We start from the raw sequence: 19,617 nt of genomic DNA on the forward strand, positions 1-19,617 counted from the left end.
ATACTTCATTTGAGCCTTCTGTTGCACTGGCAAGCCTTGTGCAGCATATCCCATTACAGATGATTACAGTACTCATCAGGAGCCTTACCACAGATCCAAATGTAAAAGATGCAAGTATGACTCAAGCTCTTTGCAGGTACTGTTTCTCATTGAAAAGGGGGATACCCCTTTTTCTAATTCATGCCTTTTGTAAAGTTATTTGCCACTTAAATTCCATAAAAATCTAAACTGAGAATCTGTGAATCCTATGTTGCACTACCTGGAACTTTAAATGAATTTGTATTTCTAGTGCCACAGATATGTCACTATCAAATTTTCAGTGAAATGTTGTTGCCTTATTCACTAATGTGGCCTGATCATACTTCGCCATGGCAAAATCAAGAGGAGGGTGAAATCTCAGCTGGAAATTATGAGAGGAAGCTTGCTGCATTCCTTTTAGATTTGAAGGCAAGAAGCTAAACCTGGAAACCTCACAGGGCATAAGCTTCATTTTCTTGGATTCAGCCTCTTGTGTAGTAGCAGATTGGCTCTTTTAGATGCATTGCTGCTTTCTCTTTCCCATTCCCATCTGTGGCCTGTTCCCTTTTGAGAAGGACAGACAGTTTGGAGGATGAGTTAATTGACTTCCACTGTGATATCCTGTTTGAAAATTCTTGAAGATTTGAAGTGGGCTGCTCCTGGCCTCCTCCTCTTAAAGTCTCCAAATACTGTGCAGCTGGGGTTAACTGGGTATTGTAGCAATGGAGGGAGGAAGGAAGGATGTCATGAATCATTTGCCCACCAGGTTTCTTGTCACCAGTTTAAGCAGTGGGGATCCTCAGGACTATAATTGTCAACCTGCCATGTTACTGAATTGCAGACTTGGTTAGTAGTTACAGAAATGTAAATTGTGATCTTGATAACTGCCAGAACTATAGAAGGGCTTCTTCAGCTCTTGTAAGAAAATAGTCCTCTGAATGTGTTCTTTCACAAGGTCTAACCCGGCAGCTCTTGTTATGGAGAGTGAATAGAATAGAAAGACACTGAATTATGGGCATGTCTAAAATCCTTCTTATTTTAGCTGAGAGAGTTAATGTGAAAGGCTGTATTTCTGAAAACGATTGAATTTGATACTTATCTTCATTTTAATTATTTTCAGTCCTTCTGGTTTCTTTGGCTATATCTTTAATCATAAATTTAATTGGGTGCTATTTGGAGGAATCAGATTAATATTGGCTTAATTGGCTTCATTATGAGGAAATTAGGTTTCAGGGATTGATTTACTTTTGTTTGGGAACTTAGATTTCATGTGATATATATTGTATATACTTGATCATAAGCTGATTCATTTATAAGCCAACCCCCACCCCTCAAGATGGATAAGTAAAAATGGAAAATTTTTATGACCAATTCATAAGCCAACCTATAATTCAGGGGTCAGTGAACTTTGGCTCCTGGGCCATCATGATAAGCTGCTGGTGTGCCGAGATTGTTTGTTTACCTCAAGTGTCCGCAGGCATGGAGATAAAACCTAAGTAAACAAAGTGTCCTGGTGCACCACCTGTTTACCCTGATGGGCTGGGACAGCAACTGGTGGGGAATTTTTTGGGGGGCGGGGGCGGGGGAGAAGCTGGGGGTCAGGGGAATAACCCCTGTGACGCACCCCCCACATGACCCCACCTTAGCTGGGGAGGGCCAGGGGAGGATGTCTCTGGCCTGGCCGCAGCCTGCTGGGGTGGGGTGGCCAGAAGAGGAGAGACTCTGGCCCTGCCTCTTCTCTTCTGGCTGTGCTGTCTCTCCTTGCTCCCTCTGTTTTTAACTAAAAAAATTCTGCTTATGAACGAGTATATACAGTATATTAAACTTTTACTCCTTGGGAGCTGGTGTGCTGATTTCAGGTTTTTAAAAGAACCTGGCTGCACTTCTGCTGTGCTTGTAAACAGCAAGTAACTTTCAAATAAAAAGAATGTGTCCAGTCGAAAACTGAAAGCTAGGAAATAAGTTAAAATAAGAAGCTTCTTTAGGAGCACTAATAGTTTTCCAACAATGTGCTAGGTGATTATAACTTGCATATTATGCCTAGGTATTACATCTGTTAGGGTCACCTGTTTCAGCAATGCTTGCAATGTTTGAACGCAATGTGATGGTGTAGTAATACCTTGAGAATTGTCTTTGTATATTCTGACTTGTGGAATAGGCACTACTGAGCTCTGGTAAGCTAAGAAGCAGTACCTTTCAGGGTTGCACAGCACACTCATAACGTACCAAATGTTCATGCTGCTAAAAGGCTGTCTCAGTTCATTCCTTTAGGTGATTAGCTGTGTATCTAGACACTTTTTTAAGAGAACTCCTAACCCTGCTGCTCTTCCCCCTTCTGCCTCTTCTTTTTCTATAGTCTCCTTTCTGTTCCTCTCCCTTGTTACCCCCAACCAGCACTGGCTTCTCTTCCTTTTCCACACCTTAATGTCAGAGAAGATATCAAATGCTGACTAAAAGGGGGAAGAGATGTAGTGACTGATCTAGAGAAATCTTCTTCTGAATATCAAAACGCTATTGAAAAGTACTCCGTGTCTAAGGACAGTGTTGCTGCCTCATTTTTATCACCACCAGATAATGCAGAGTTCTGAGAACATTTGGGACACATGGCAGAATCTTTGGAGCTGGAGATTAGCAATGTAGGAGAAGTCTCGTTACTTCTTTGACACCATAGAAATGAATAATAAAGGGGAAATTACTCTCCTGTTGAGGATTACTAGACCTATCCCAGGACATGTAGCTGTTCCCAGCATCAGCTCCAGTGTGCTCAAAGAAGGCTGGGTGCCTGTATCAGCAAGGCGTACGTACCTCAGCAAGGGGTCTAGCATTGTTTTGACCTCCCTACCTATGGATCCTTGGCTAGAGAGAAGGTCAAGGGCTGTAAAAGTGACAGTAGATTCCCTGTAGGAAAGGATGTGGAAAAAGTTGAATTTTGCGGAATTCTGCTACTATGGGGACTTGTCACCAACTTCTAAGCCTTGATGGTTTGGTATCAGTTTGGGGGCTGAATGTCTCCCGTTTTTATGCTGTCATCCTGGTGTGATTAAAAAAAATTGTGAATGGTACTGTTGCAGAGGGAAATATGGTGTCCAAATCTGCTTTCTGTGCATGCTATGATACTTATGACACCCCTGCTTGGGCAGTGTTGTTCTTGGCTGAAGCCTTCTGGCTTCACAGTTGAGGCCACAGAGCTGGATTGAAGGATTTCTTCTCTGAAGCAGGGTGTATATGTGTGGGGAGATTTTTTCATCTTAAAAACAAGACAACATCCTTAGGGTCTCGAAAATGAGACACCAGATGCACTGAGGAGCTGCTGAGGCTCACTTATCTTGGTCATAGGAAGAGTAACATTACATCACCCTTGTTTCTGATACCAGACATACCTATCATCTCCCAGCTTCTACTTCTTTAGGTGGGTACGGGTGTGAACCTTAACAACAGAACAGGTTCAATAGCTTAAAATTGGTCCTAACATCTGTCTTTGTCTACCAGGCCTCAGCTTTGACGTTTGCCTGGGAGCCTATTAGGGCAAGTCTGAAATGCCTACTTTCAAGCAGGCTTTTTTATTTAAGTAGCATAGAGGAAGCCTGTCACAAAAAATGTGACTGTACAGAGACGTCTCTGAACTATATTTACTGATGAGCAATATCGTTAATGTGGTAATGCTGATGGAGTTCTTTATTTTAAAGGAAACTTAAGTTTGGTCTACACTAGAAAATTAGGTCAGTTTAACTACATCACTCAGGTTTGTTAAAAATTCACCCCAAGTGATGTAGTTAATTCAACCTAACCCCTAACATAGATCACACTAGGTCAATGGAAGAGTTCTTTGCTGCTGTAGCATTTCTAGCATAGAGAAGCTCTTAGAGTGCTGTAGAGTAGGGTGTGTAGGTAGGAAGTTGAACCCCATACAAATACATAGCCTCAATATTGTCTTTGTCCTCAACTGCAGGCTGGGAGACCTGAAGCTCAGGTTTCAGGCTCTGTCATTTCTGTTCCCCACAGATAGCAAGCCCTCCAGGAAAGAGGGAAGTAAAAGAGCTGGGCGATATATTCTTAAATCATCCTTTTTATCTGTAGTGCCTAAGAGCATACACTTTGCCCTTTCAGTGCATGTTTATAAACTTTATGAACAGCATACTGTGTACTGCAGCCAGTTTTCAGGTGTTAAGGTATCTGAACTAACTGCTGATGCCTTGGACACTAAACTTCAGCCAGATGTGACTTTTTATAATTACTGTGTAAACCTTTGGAAATGGCTTACAAATTAAATGGTAGGTGTTGTTAGTTAAGGTCTGTTATAATTTGTATAATATAATTTTTCTTTCTACAATTATAGTGCAGGATCTAGTTTTAGTTTATTATAGCTGATCTAATATAGAGTCATAGAATAGTAGGACTGGAAGGGACATCAAGGGGTCATCTAGTCCAGTCCCCTGCATGCATGGCAGGACTAAATATTGGCTAGACCAGGGGTCTCAAACACGCGTCCGGCCCGGGGGGTTATTTTCTGCAGCCTGCCAAGCTCCCCTCACCACCCCCCTTGCCCCTCCCCGGAGTTATTTTCTGCAGGCCGCCAAAGCTCCTCTCCCCTCCCCCTCTCCCCAGTGCTCTGCATCCCTGCTCCTCTGCCTACCTCCAGGCTGTTTGGCAGCATTTAGCACTTTCCAGGGGGGAGGAGCGGGGAGCCATGTGCTTGGGGGAGGATGCAGGGCAGGGGCAGGGATTTGGGGAAGGGGTTGGAATAGGGGCAGGGAGGGGGTGGAGTTGGAATGGGGACTTTGGGAAAGAGTTTGGATTGGGGGCGGGGAGGGGGTGGAAAGGGCGGGGCCTCATGGAAGGGGTGGAGTGTGGGCGGGTGTCAGTGATGCGGCCCTCGGGCCAATGTATTAGTCCTCATGCCCTCATGGTGATTCGAGTTTGAGATCCCTGGACTACACCGTTCTTGACAGGCGTGTGTTTGGTCCTCTGTTGTAAAAAGTACTACATCACTGGCTATGCTGTTTTTGAAAGTATGGGATACCTATTCTAAAATTATTGCTTTACTTGTTCTTGTGCACTAACAACTCTGCAGTGTTTGGTTGGCAAACTGGGAGAATATCTGTAAATATTAAAATTACATTTTGAACCATACTTGATTTGTTTCTTAGTATTTGAAAGCTCATAGTATCTAGAGCAGGACTAGCGTAAAGCCTTAACCACTGTACAGCACCCTATGTAAAATACGTTCTGACTGGTTTGGAATATGTTGTCAAATGTAGATCTAATACAGAGGAAGCCTATGAAGTTAACCTGCTTGTTGACAATGAATGATTGCAACAGCAAAATTGCTTTTCATTAGGGGGCCAAATCCATATTACAGGGAGCCATCTAAGAAAAAAAATTAGAGAAATGAGGAAGTGTGCCTTTAACATTCTCCTCTGCTGTTCCCACCACAAAAACTACCCCCATGTTGCAGCAATCTTCCATCTGGCCAAAGGGAGGGGTGCTTAAGAGCAGTAGAAAAATCTATTTTCCTTCTAGTGACCATAGAGTAAGGTTCCTCAGAGTGTAAGATTTGAATTTTAATCTTTCAGGAGGCAGTGCATTGTAATGAACCTAGACCATAGTTATTTTAATCAGTGTAGCTGTCCTCACCATGTTTTGTATCCTTAATTTCCAGTGAAAATAACCTAATTCGCAATTCCTTTATAGAAAAGACCTTGATTTAGAAAAACATATGTTACTTATGTACTTTTTCATTACTCCATTAATCTTTATCACACTACCTAGATGCTGCAAAACTCCTTTGCATGTCTTCTCTCAGTTTTGTTCAATATCTTCATTAATGATCTGGAGGATGGTGTGGATTGCCCCCTCAGCAAGTTTGCAGATGACACTAAACTGGGAGGAGAGGTAGATCCGCTGGAGGGTAGGGATAAGATACAGAGGGACCTAGACAAATTGGAGGATTGGGCCAAAAGAAATCTGATGAGGTTCAACAAGGACAAGTGCAGAGTCCTGCACTTAGGACAGAAGAATCCGATGCACCGCTACAGACTAGGGACCGAATGGCTAGGCAGCAGTTCTGCAGAAAAGGACCTAGGGGTTACAGTGGACGAGAAGCTGAATATGAGTCAACAGTGTGCCCTTGTTGCCAAGAAGGCCAAAGGCATTTTGGGATGTATAAGTAGGGGCATTGCCAGCAGATCGAGGGACATGATCGTTCCCCTCTATTCGACATTGGTGAGGCCTCATCTGGAGTATTGTGTCCAGATTTGGGCCCCGCACTACAAGAAGGATGTGGGAAAATTGGAAAACGTCCAGTGGAGGGCAACAAAAATGATGAGGGGACTGAAACATATGACTTATGAGGAGAGGCTGAGGGAACTGGGCTTGTTTAGTTTACGGAAGAGAAGAATGAGGGGGGATTTGATAGCTGCGTTCAACAACCTGAAAGGGGGTTTCGAAGAGGATGGATCTAGACTGTTCTTGGTGGTAGCAGATGACAGAACGAGGAGTAATGGTCTTAAGTTGCAGTTGGGGAGGTTTAGGTTGGATATTAGGAAAAACTTCTTCGCTAGGAGAGTGGTGAAACACTGGAGTGCGTTACATAGGGAGATGATGGAATCTCCTTCCTTAGAAGTTTTTAAGATCAGGCTTGAGAAAGCCCTGGCTGGGATGATTTAGTTGGGGATTGGCCCTGCTTTGAGCAGGGGGTTGGACTAGATGACCTCCTGAGGTCCCTTCCAACCCTGATATTCTATGATTCTCCACCATTTATGTGACTGAACCTGGTAAGACATATTATCACACAGGCAGCATATAGCTGATGTAAGGCTTCAAAGAACACTGTTTTTGACATTTATTTTACTTTGTTGTAGGAGTGTGCAGCCATCCTCAGTTTTCCCATTCTTTCCCTACTTAGAGGGAGTCTGGTTTCCTGTAATTCAGAAGCACATGAGATCACAAGGGCTACCTATTAATTTAGAAACTTACTTCAACATGGGTGCAATTCTGGTGTGGTTTTAGGGTACATCTACACTCGTGGCAGTGTGTAGAGTACAGATGCCGCACGCTCAGCTTGCGTGGGTATAAATAACAGTGTAGACAGTGAGCTTTGGCAAGTGGAGTGTCCCACACACCTAAATCCCCAGAGTATATACTCGGGCTCTCTGTGTGCCCAAGCTGTGCCTCCCATGTCTACACTGCCATTTTTAGCAGTGTAATATCCTGCTGCTCCCCCTGCCTCCCCCACCAGAGTCTTTTCCTGCAGTATGTAGCTACCCAGTACAGTGGCAAGTATGGCACAGCCTTTTTTTCCATTGCACCATATAGCTATGGGTATAGTGCCTGAACTCTTTGTGCCACCATAAGTGTAGACATAGCCTCAGTAATAAGTTGGAAGAGAATGGTTTCCCCCCGTATAATCAGTTTGCTTTCTTTTAGCTCTTAAAGTGAACTTCAGCCACAAACTGACTGAGATCATTATGCTAACAGGAATGTTTTTTGCAAAAGCTATATTCATAATTAGATGTCAAATTACAATTTAATGTGCCTATTTTAACAATGCATAGTTCCTTATGTAGCTAAATAGGGAGTTCTGTTTCAATTGATCTGGGCTTTTTTTTAACCCCCAGCCCCAGCTTGCTTCATTTAGACCCCTGTGTAACTGGTGTGATTAAATAAGTAATATAAATGTATGTAGAATACCTGAGATCAGAAAAACAGTTGAAATATCCTTTAATGTGTGTTTGTCCTTTTGCTTCACCCTTCAGAATGATAGACTGGCTGTCCTGGCCCCTGGCTCAGCATGTGGAGACATGGGTGATTGCATTGCTGAAAGGACTAGCTGCAGTCCAGAAATTCACTATTCTCATCGATGTTACTCTACTTAAGATAGAACTGGTATGTGGGATGATAATGTTGTGATGGGGATTTGTTTAAATTTCTGTGCAGCTGCAGAGCATTCTTTGTGCCACAATATATTATGTCTTTATACCCAGTGTAGTAGAGTATAAATGTCTCTTGTAGACATTGGCTGTAGCATAGCAAACCTGTTTTATTCAAAATATTCTTTGTAAATCCTGGAAGTTTTCTGCTTATTTTAAGAGTCTTTTTTTTTTTAGACTTGCTCAACTAAATGTCTGACTTGTTTTATTTAAGGTTTTTAATCGACTTTGGTTTCCTCTTGTGAGGCCTGGTGCTCTGGCTGTCCTTTCTCACATGTTGCTTAGTTTTCAGCATTCTCCAGAGGCTTTTCACGTGGTAAGTTATTAAATTGTGTAAGTCTTTTGTTAAAGTGGGCCACCTGTAATATTTATGGTGTGGTTCTATGTGGAAATGACTGTAAAATTCATGATTAGGGTTTCATGTTTATTTCAGTGCTTCTGGACTAAATTTATTCTGTTCACAAGTAAACAGGTTTTATAACTTCTGGCCCTGAAAACTCAATCTGTGATTCATGTAAGGTTTTTACTGACATGCATAAAGAATCTGCAGGCCAAACTCTGTTTTTAGCTACTCCTTTGTCACCATTTTTTTTTTAAGTAGTATGACCGATTAAACTTGGGGCAGAATTTGGACTCAAGTGATTGGCAAACAGTGATGTTGAAGGAAGAAGGGGAGCGGGGGGTGGAGTCCAGACTTTACCTCCAGTTGTATCATCCTTGACTGACCATGGATAGCAGCACCAGACTAAAAAAGTAGTAAAAACTCCCATTACTAAAATGATTGAGATGTAGGATACATATAGGTGGAAAATCTGAATAAGAATGACCATGTAAAAAAATAATACCCTTAAGTAATAATACCCTTAATAAAGTATTCATCATTCAAGAAATAACATTTTAAAATATAGCCTAAAGATGTATCTTTTTTCATTGCTAAAATGATTACCTACAATGTGGAGATGCTCCAGAACGCCTGCTTTTAAAGCTTCAAAACTTGAACCAAATATGCTTAAGAGGAGACTGAAGAATAAACAATACTGTTTTAAAATGTTGGGTGGGCTGGGATAGAATACTTTATATTTTTTTCTGGTCAATATTTTCCAGCTGTCTAATGCATTAAATAGTAAAAGTTCTTTTCTTGAAGATCCAAAATAGGAGCTGCAATTGTTGTAACTCATTTTCTTTTCTTTTGTGTATGTAGCTTGTTCCACATGTGGTCAACTTGGTTCACTCCTTTAAAAGCAATGGCTTGCCTTCCAGTACAACTTTCTTAGTGCAGCTGACTGAGTTGATACACTGTATGATGTATCATTATTCGGGATTTCCAGAACTCTATGAACCTATTCTGGAAGCTGTTAAGGTATCGTAATGGGAATGCTTTCTCTGAGATATGAAACCTTTTGATCTAATAGAGTTAAGTATTGATTGTAGACCACTAGTAAATATGAAAGTAATTAATCATTAGTATATGACCTGCAGATGTGCTTGTACGAGAAAAATTCTATCTTGAGCATTGTGTGATGATGATGATTTTTAAAATAAAAATGGCCGCAGTGGTTAGTAAGATGTGAAGTAATTAAGACAAAGGTCTTAAACTTAAGATTATTTTTTAACTCCAATTTTTGAAAATCTTTATCTGCTTATTTAATTCCTTCTGTTTCACTTAACCACCTCTATACACTCTTGTTCCAATGTCAGTGTTGAGCATCTCATTGCAAGCTCATATGGAAGAGCCCCAAAACTGGGAGTCTTAAGTCTACAGTGCTGCTCTTTATCACACCACTCTAGTACAACCCCATCTCCAGCACACACAGACAGTTGCCCTTCAAAACAGAATGGATAGGGGTTTTGGTGGTTATTGGGTTTTTTGTTTTTTTAAATCAGGTATCTGATATGTTATCTCTTATGGGGACTGCATCCTGCACTCGCAGGGGATAGGAAACGCCAATTAGAGATGCCTATTTCTAATTTATTTTATTAGAAGGAAATCTAGGTTGAGCCTATGATTCCATTGAATTCTTTCTCTTTCGTAGTGCAAACACTTTTCCCATGGTGTTGATGCTGCATGTTTAAATGGATTATCCTGCAGGTGGGAGAGAGGAACTGCTCTGCCTCCAGAGCTCACTTAGCACCATTCACAGTTACCATTAAGGTGTTTAAGTTCAGCAACACTGCTCAAAGAGCTGAGTGTGCCATCTCCATGCCATTCTCAAACTTTTCTTTACAGAAACAGTGACTTTAAATTTAAACAAAAGTAAGCAAGCTGGTTCTAAATCAACAGATTGCCCAACTTTAAATTATCAGATGGAATCTCCAGTGTCTAATTTGAGCAATTTTTGCTATTAAGATTGGCTGAAACTACTTAGGGGGATGAGGTGTTGGGGGAGAGTGAAGCCTGTTCATCTGGAGGCTGAAGAGACTAGAGTAATTAAAATATGCAAGAAATGATAACTTTTTAAATTCTCATTTTTATTGCCCAATCTCTGGACATGGGGGTTAGCTTCCCTTTTGACTATAATTCATTTATTTTCTTTTATATGCATTGTGTGCTATTTTACTTTAGACTTCACTCTTTCATAGTCATGCCTCAGTTTGTATTCACTTATGTTAGATGGTGAAACATACTGCTGGCTGATTATTTTTTCCCTGAGGGACAGACATGCCCAAGTAAGGTTTTTTGTGTTGCCCAACCAGATGAAATGCCATTGTTGCGATCCAGTTTAACCCAGTTACTCAACTTGGATTGCTCATGGTACTGAAAAGAAGCATTGCAATCTGCTAGTGTCCTCAGGAAGATACAGAATGCAATTAAACAGGGCATTCTCTTGAACATGGGGAATTGAGTTGAAATACTAAGTAGGCCCTAAAGAGATCAGGAAAGCAGTGACTGTTGGTGGAAGAAAAAGGGAACTACTTAATATGGAGGAAGAATGAGTGTGAAAGGAGAGGAAGTTCCTCACTAGCATGTGGGTTTCTTTGCTGATCTGAGGGAAGTGTCTGTCTCAGCTTTGAGGTTAATTGTAGGACAAAGGAGGAATATATGCTAACTAATCTCTGGCTAGCAAAAAAAAAAGGGAGGGGGGAATACAGTGGACATTTGTCTAAGACACTTCAATTTGGATGCTTCTGTGGGTAGATTGTTGTGTTACGCAGTCTTTACTTAAAATACATAATTTATATTATACACTTTACATCAAAAACATGAGAGCATACAGAATTTTAAGTATATTGGTAGAAACCACTTTCAGATATAATTTGTATTGACAGCTCTGCAATTAATAAATAAGTATGTATGGACGTATTCCTTCCTGTTTTGAGATAAACATTGAAGTGTAAGACTGCTGTTTTTAAGTTTCATTCATTTGAGTCTGGGATTCTAACTTAACAGAACAGAGGATGTTCTCTTATGCTATTAACATGACACTTAAGAGGCAGTCTTTGGTGGCAAAGAGAGCAGGAACATACAGATCAAAGGTGACCTCCAAAGCTATGGGTCTGCAGTGTTATTAGAGTTGACAGAATGCTCCTTCAGGAAGAGTTTATGTTGGCCATGCCACTCAGTATGAGCCTTTGACTGGCCAAACAATTGTATTGTCAGTAGTTTCAAAGGAAACTGCATGACATGTTCTAGGCTACCAGGGGACCAGTGCCAGAGGGGGAAATGCAGAATGGCAGGTAATGGGAATATATAGAAGACTGTTGCTGGATGAAGTATGTGTTGTGAAAACAAATAAACATACTGCCAATGGTGTTTAAATATGTTTCTCCCTTGTAGGAATTGCCCAAACCCAGTGAAGAGAAGATTAAGTTGATTCTCAATCAGAGTGCTTGGACTTCTCAATCCAGTTCGTTGCCATCTTGTTTGTCTAGACTTTCTGGAAAATCTGAAACTGGGAAAACGGGTCTAGTTAACCTAGGAAATACATGTTATATGAACAGTGTTATTCAGGCACTTTTTATGGCCACAGAGTAAGTGTAAAACCTTTTAATCCTTGATATTCCATCGGCCTTTTAAAAAACTGTATCTATTACAAATTAATCCACATTACACTTTGTGAAAGGCAAAATGATTAAAACTGTCCTGTGCTACATGTTTCCTAATAAAGCCTTATAGGAGTTCCCTGCATTTAAATGCTAATAGTGTACTGAGTGAGAACATCTAGGAAAGAGTGTTAAAATACAGTTCTGCCAGTCTAAAATTTTGGTGGTCATAAAAGTAAGTTACATATTTTATGTTCCTTTGAGAGAAGTGTTAGTATCAAATTGTAGTGAGGTACCCTGTTTAGTAGCAGTTTAGTTGGTACTTGTCAGTTTCCTCAGTATCTAAAATTGGGTTCGGGCTGCAATATTGCTTTCAAGCTCCAGGCCCAAGAGAAGTCTTTTTTTTCACATGCAGGGTTGAAGTTAATTGTGGTACTCTATTAAATGTTGAGACTAACTATAATACTTTAAAGCAGACAATGTTTTTGGTGTGCTCCTCCATTCTTAAACTTTTTTTATTTAAAGAGTTTTGCAAGAGGTCAGCTCTTGTTCTAGAGTTGTCTTTTTTTCTGTTTATAAAACAAAATTCTTAGAGAAACAACCACTGAGCATTTAACCAGATGGTATACATTTTGCCCTTTTTTGTCAAATTAACTCCATCCTCCTTGCATGAATGAGACTTTGTTGCTGTCATTTTTAAAAAGTCTAATATGGAAACCAATTCTTGTCTTTGTCCGTGCAGTTTCAGGAGACATGTATTATCTTTGAATCTAAATGGGTGCAATTCACTAATGAGAAAATTACAGCATCTCTTTGCATTTTTGGCTCATACTCAGGTATGTGTTGGTCAACTTCATCTGCTTTTTTAAGACTAGCTGTAATACTCAAGACTGACAAGGCTTGATGGTGCAGAGGTGGTAATTGGATTGGGAGAGATCAGGGTTGTCTTGAAATATAGATGTGATGCTGAGACCTGGGAGGAGAATGAGTGTAAATTACCTCGATCTCTTAGTACCCAGTGCCACCAAATGAACAAATATTATTGATATGCTCAAAGAAGCCCATATGTTCTTTTCCTCAGTCAGGGAAATTTCATTGTGGCAATCTTTTTTGAGGTGAGATGAGGCTTAAGAAGATATATCTTAAGAAACTGTAACCTTAAAAATAGACCCTAAATAATGTTAAACATTCAAACTGGATAATGTAGCTTGCATAGGTAAAATTTGGTGCAATGCAAATTTGTGATTATCTTTAAATTCTCTTGCAGGTGAATTTTTAAATTTTTTATTTTTATTTTTTTTCAGGAAATGACTTTTCTAATAGAGTAACGACATATGAGAAAAGAGAATAGCTATTTTCTTTCTGCCACTTATATAGTTAAACTTAATTTAAAAAGCGCATTACTTTAAGCAATATTAAGATAAATAGCAAAAGAAAGGAGGAACATGTCTTTTTGTCCTGAAGCATGGATGAAATGTACTGCAAACTTATTAATGGGGAAAAGCTTAAAATATAGGGCTCATAGGTATAATCTCTTTGGTCTTATTCAATAGTTTTTTCACGAAAAGTGCAAACAGTAGAACATTAAATAAGTAGTTGTAACTTTTTTGGACCTATAAAGAGCCTATTGAACTTCGATTTTTGTACTAAAGGCAGTTCTTCAGTATTCATGAACTATTTGCCTCTTTCCCTACTATACAAAATTAGTTCTTTTTAGGGTTGTCGATTAATCGCAGTTAACTCACAATTATCTTTTAAAAAAAAAATTAAATAATCATGATAAAAAAATAATTGCAATTAATTGCAGTTTGATTCGCACTGTTAAACAGTAGAATACCAATTGAAACTTATTAAATATTTTGGATGTTTTTCTACATTTTCAAATGTATTGATTTCAGTTACAACAGTATACAAAGTTGACAGTGCTCATTTTATATTTTTTTATTGCAAATATTTGCACTGTAAAAATGGCAAACAAAAGAAATAGTATTTTTCAGTTCACCTCATAAAAGTACTATAGTGCAGTGGTTTTCAAAACTTTTTTCTGGGGACCCAATTGAAGATAATTGTTGATGCCGGTGACCCTATGGAGCAGGGGATGAGGGGTTTGGGGTATGGGGGGGTCAGGGCTGGGGTGTGGGACAAGGGGGCAGGAATGAGGGATTCAGAGTGTGAGAGGGGGCTCTGGTCTGTGGGAGGGGGTCAGGGCAGGGGTTGTGGGCCCTGGGTGGAGCCGGGGATGAGGGGGTTGGGTTGCAGGAGGGGCTGTGGGTTTGGAGGGGGCTCAGGGCTTGGGCAGGGGGTTGGGGTGCAGCAGGGCGTCATGGCTCTAGGGTGGGGCTTGAGATGAGATGTTTGAGGTGCAGGAAGAGGTTCTGGGTTGGGGGGGCTCAGGGCAGGGGATTGGGGCGCAGACTTGCCTTCGGTGGCTCCCAGGCAGTGGCGCAATCAGGCTGCAGAGGCAGGCTTCCTGCCTGTCCTGGCACCGCAGACCATGCTGCACCCCAGAAGCGGCCAGCAGCAAGTCTGGTTCCTAGGCTGAGGTACGCAAGTGGCTCTGCGTGGCTCTCGCCCGCAGGCACCCCCGTTACTCCTCCCCCAGCTCCCATTGTCCTGGGATCCAGCCAATGGGCGTGTGGAGCCAGTGCTCATGGCGGGGACAGCACATGGAGCCCCGTGGGCCCCCTGCCTAGAAGTTGGACCCGCTTCTGGCCGCTTCCAGGGTGCAGCGCAATGTTGGAGCAGGTAGACACTAGCCTGCCTTAGCTGGATAGCATCGCCAACGGGACTTTTAACGTCCCAGTTGGCAGTGCTGACCAGAGCCACTGGGTCACTGAGCAAGGCAACCCAGTGTCTTACATGCTGCGACCCAACACTAGGTCGCAACCCAAACTTTGAAAAACACTGCTGTAGTGCAACTACATTATCATGTAACCTCTTTTATCTTTATCGTGTAAGTGCAACTTACAAATGTTTTCCATAACTGCACTCAAACAAAACAATGTAAAACTTTAGAGCCTACAAGTCCACTCAGTCCTACCTATTGTTCAGCCAATTGCTAAGACAAACAAGCTTGTTTACATTTACAGAGCTGCCCGCTTCTTATTTACAATGTCACCTGAAAGTGAGAAGAGGCGTTCGCATAGCACTTTTGTAGCCAGCATTGCAAGGTATTTACATGCCAGTTATGCTAAACATTCATATGCCCATTTATGCTTTCGCCACGATTCCAGAGAACACGCTTCCATGCTGATGACGCTCGTTAAAAGAATGATGCGTTCATTACATTTGTGATTGAACTTGTTGGGGGAGAATTATGTCTCCTACTCTGTTTTACCTTCATTCTGCCATATATTTCATGTTATAGCTGTCTCGGATGATGACCCAGCACATGTTCGTTTTAAGAACACTTTCACTGCAGATTTCACTAAATGCAAAGAAGGTACCAATGTGAGATTTCTAAAGATAGCTACAGCACTCGACCCAAGATTTGAGAATCTAAAGTGTAGAGCATGTTTTCAGACGTCTTAAAAGAGAACATTGATGTGAAAACTACAGAACCCGAATCACCACAAGAAAATCAACCTTCTACTGGTGGCATCTGACTTAGGTGATGAAAATGAACATGCAGCAGCTTGCATTGCTTTGGATGGTTATTGAGCAGAACCCATTATCAGCATGGATGCATGTCCTTGGGAATGGTGGCTAAAGCATGAAGGAACATATGCATCTTTAGTGCATTTCGCACATAAATATCTTGTGAAGCCGGCTACAACAGTACCATGTGAACGCTTGTTCTCACATTCAACTGATACTGTAAACAAGAAGTGGGCGACGTTATCTCCTGCACATGTAAACAAACTTGGTTGTCTTAGCAACTGGCTGAACAAAAAGTAGGACTGAATGGACTTGTAGGCTCTGAAGTTTTACATTGTTTTATTTTTGAATGCAGTTTTTGTACATAATTCTACATTTGTAAGTTCAACTTTCATGATAGAGATTGCAGTACAGTCCTTGTATGAAGTGAATTGAAAAAATTTTTTACAGTGCAAATATTTGCAATCAGTAATATAAAATGAGCGCTGTACACTCTGTATTCTGTGTTGCAATTGAAATAAATATATTTGAAAATGTAGAAAATATCCCAAACTGTTTTAAATAAATGGCATTCTATTATTGACCGTGTGATTAATCATGCAATTAATTTTTTTAGTCACTTGACAGTTCTAGTTCTTTTTCAAAGAAATGTTGTGTTCCATATGTTAAATATTCTTCAATTCCTTTAAAATGAGTCAAAGTTCAGATGTCGAAAAGGTGATGAGACAATTTAGCCAAGTTATTTAGTAAGACTTATATATATTGGTTTATTGTTTTATTATTACTGCCGACAGAGGGAGGCATATGCGCCTCGGATTTTCTTTGAGGCTTCCAGGCCACCATGGTTTACTCCTAGATCCCAGCAAGACTGCTCAGAATATCTCAGGTTTCTGCTAGACAGGTACAGTAATGATTAAGTTAATGATAATCTTTAGGCTTGTAGAATGCTTAATTTTAATTGAGTGGTCATCTGATTGTTACAGTGCAAGATTGGGAGTCAAGATTTCTGGGTCCTATTCCTGACTCCACTACTTAAGTGATGCATGATGTGTGTACCGCTTAACTTTTATGCCTCAGTGTATCCACTGTAAATCTGGATACCTACCTACCTCATAGATGTTGTGACTAGAGGTGGGTGAAATTTTTCAGACAGATTCTCCTCCCCCCCTCCCCCCCCTCCAAAATACAGTTATGGTTGACTCACAACTATTTGTGAATTTGGCCTAATAGTTTTGGCCCAGGGAAACATTTTCAGGGCTAGCAAATGTGTACGTTTCCATCCATTCCCTCTTTTAGACCAGTAGTTGGGACACTCATTTGGTATGTGGGAAATCCAGGTTTGAGTCCCCACTCTGGAAAAGAGATTTGAACTCTGATCTCACTGCCAGGTGAGCACCCTGACCTCAAGGATAAGACTATTCTTGGATGGGCCTCTGTTTCCCTGTGGAAGCTTACACTTTATATAAACACTTGAATGCTCATTGGGCCAAAAAGAGAGAGAGAACAGATCTATGCACTGGTGATTAAGTACTCACCTGAGAGGTAGGTGTTGTGGATTCAGATCTCTCCTCTGAATCAAGCAGAGATACTTAAGCTATGATGAAACCAGCTCTTGCCTCTCACTTTGTGGAAAACTGTTCCAGATGTGCAGTAGTGTCCCCAAAGGACCACCTGTGCTCTCCTCTTCTTTTTTTGTTTTTTCATATTTGCATTTTCATTCTAACTTTAAGTTCCTTGGGAATGGGATAAATTTTATAGCCATGAAAATGCTATGCATGTCATATGGCACTATAAATAATACCTTTTTTTAGCTTTCTTACTGAATCAGAAGTCATTCAATCAGGGTCATTCAATCAGAAATGCTATTGGTTATTTATTTTAATATATATCAAAGAATGGCCCTACTGGGTCAGACCAGTATCCTGTCTTCCAACAGTGGCCAGTGCCAGGTGCCCCAGAACAGGTTATCATCAAGTGATCCATCCCCTATCACTCATTCCCAGCTTCTGGCAAACAGTGGCTAGGGACACCATTCCTGCCCATCCTGGCTAATAGCCATTGATGGACCTATCCTTCATGAATTTATCTAGTTCTTTTTTGATCCATGTTATGGACTTGGCCTTCACAACATCCCACGTCTTTTGATTAGCATGTCTCTTGATTAGTATTTGGTGACATGAGTACATTCTTTAATATTCTAATTCTCATCCAAAACTGTCTGCGTACAGAGTTGTGCTGTAATAGGCATAATCTGTTTGCTTTTCTGGTGGCATTGACATTTGAGTTTTAAGCTAATATGTAAAATATTGACCCAAATGTTCATAATTTAAGCAACATCTAGCCAAGCTTTTTATTCTACTGTACATTTAGTATAGATGGAAAAAAAAACTTAAGAGCTGTATAAAATGACGTTCAGAAATATATTTGGAAACAATGCATCTGTTGGATTTTTTTTTCCAGACTGCATGAAGAAGAGAGAACCTTGAAAGCTTTGTCTTCAGCAAAGCCATCTGAGACTATGATGAGTGACGAGTCCTTGGCACAGGAAACTGCCAACAAGGCACAAGTGTTCACTGAGGCACCTTGCACAGGAGGTGAAGAAAGAACATTGATAGAGAGAATGTTTGGAGGGAAACTACAGACCAGTATATGCTGTTTGAACTGCAAAAGTACTTCTCAAAAAGAAGAACCCTTCACGGATCTATCGCTGGCATTTTGTCCTCCCACTTCGTTGGAAAATGTTGACATGCAAAGCATAACACATTCTTCTGAAGTGAAAGATGACTGCATGGTGCAAACTAGTATTGTAGCATCCAGTCCTGTTGAAGAATCAGCACTTGATACATCTCTGGCAGTAAGTGATGGCTGTGAAACAGTTATGAATGAGGGAATTCTGAAAGACCTTCTTCCTGCTGAGCTGAGCTCTGAGAATGTTACAGATTCTGATCTGTACAAAGTTCAGGATAGTAAGAATGTGTCTCAGAAGCCAGTAAGTGAAAATACTCCCTCAGTTACTGACTTACTGAATTATTTTCTGGCACCTGAGATTCTAAATGGAGACAACAAGTATTATTGTGAAAAATGTGCCTCTCTACAGAATGCAGAGAAAATTATGCAAATCATGGAGGAACCTGAATACCTCATTCTCACTCTCCTCAGATTTTCATATGATCCAAAGTGTCATATAAGGCGCAAAATCCTGGACAATGTGTCTCTACCACTTATTTTGGAACTACCAGTCAAAAGAACTGCATCCTCTTTAGGTGTAGTATCAAGGGGCTGGTCTGTGGATGTTGAATTCTCTGACACTGGAGAAAATCTTGCTAAAAAACTGAAGCCTTCGGGTGCTGAAGAAGTGTGCTGCCCAGAATTGGTACCCTATGTATTAAGTTCTGTTGTGGTGCACTCTGGTATATCCTCTGAAAGTGGGCATTATTATTCTTATGCCAGAAATATCACTGGTTCAGGGCCTTCCTTAGGGCTGTGCCATCAATCAAAAACTATGGCTTTAGCTTCCCACAGCAGCTTGTTGGCAGGAGAGATTTCCCATGCAGTTATAGAAAATGACCTGGACGCTAATGAGATGTCAAAAGAGTGGTTTCTATTTAATGACAGCAGAGTGACGTTTACCTCATTTCAGTCTGTCCAGAAAATTACCAGTAGGTTTCCAAAGGACACTGCTTATGTGCTGTTGTACAAAAAACAGAATTGTAGTAGTGGTTTCAATGCCAATTCAGCAAATGGACTCTGGGTGAACGGAGACCCTCCTCTGCAGAAAGAGCTTATGGATGCTATTACAAAAGATAATAAACTGTATTTACAGGTAAGATGAAAACATAACTAATGTGAAGAGTGACAGTTCCCTGAGGACTGGAAAATGTGGATCAACTTGCTTGCGGTTTCTAAAATGGTTACTTCTAAACATTCTGGGGATTAATCTTAAAATCTTGTAGCTCATAAATCCTGCTGCCCTTACGCTAGTAACTGTTGGATTACATAGTAAAATTTTAATCAAATTTACCAGTACACAGCATTATGTGAAATATGTTTATAGGAAGAACTCTCATGTTTTAACCTCCTTCTGTATTTCTAG

At 40.6% G+C, this 19,617-nt stretch overlaps 1 protein-coding gene across 4 annotated transcripts in view; it reads left to right on the top strand.

Annotated features, from left to right (window-relative positions):
* The window catches only part of USP38 (ubiquitin specific peptidase 38), a 32,365-nt gene that overhangs the window by 2,519 nt on the left and 10,229 nt on the right, over positions 1-19,617 (top strand). For all 4 annotated transcript variants that reach the window (XR_013345929.1, XR_013345930.1, XR_013345931.1 and 1 more), the window contains exons 2-9: positions 1-136; positions 7,773-7,902; positions 8,161-8,262; positions 9,148-9,306; positions 11,722-11,915; positions 12,670-12,763; positions 16,319-16,425; positions 17,985-19,347. Coding sequence is in view for 1 of the 4 variants with exons in the window: in XM_077815295.1 (XP_077671421.1) it covers positions 1-136; positions 7,773-7,902; positions 8,161-8,262; positions 9,148-9,306; positions 11,722-11,915; positions 12,670-12,763; positions 16,319-16,425; positions 17,985-19,347 (2,285 nt within the window). In the remaining 3 variants the exon portion in view is untranslated. The remainder of the gene's footprint in view (positions 137-7,772; positions 7,903-8,160; positions 8,263-9,147; positions 9,307-11,721; positions 11,916-12,669; positions 12,764-16,318; positions 16,426-17,984; positions 19,348-19,617) is intronic.

The sequence above is a fragment of the Eretmochelys imbricata genome, chromosome 4 (assembly GCF_965152235.1).
Source record: "Eretmochelys imbricata isolate rEreImb1 chromosome 4, rEreImb1.hap1, whole genome shotgun sequence".
NCBI lineage: Eukaryota > Metazoa > Chordata > Testudines > Cheloniidae > Eretmochelys > Eretmochelys imbricata.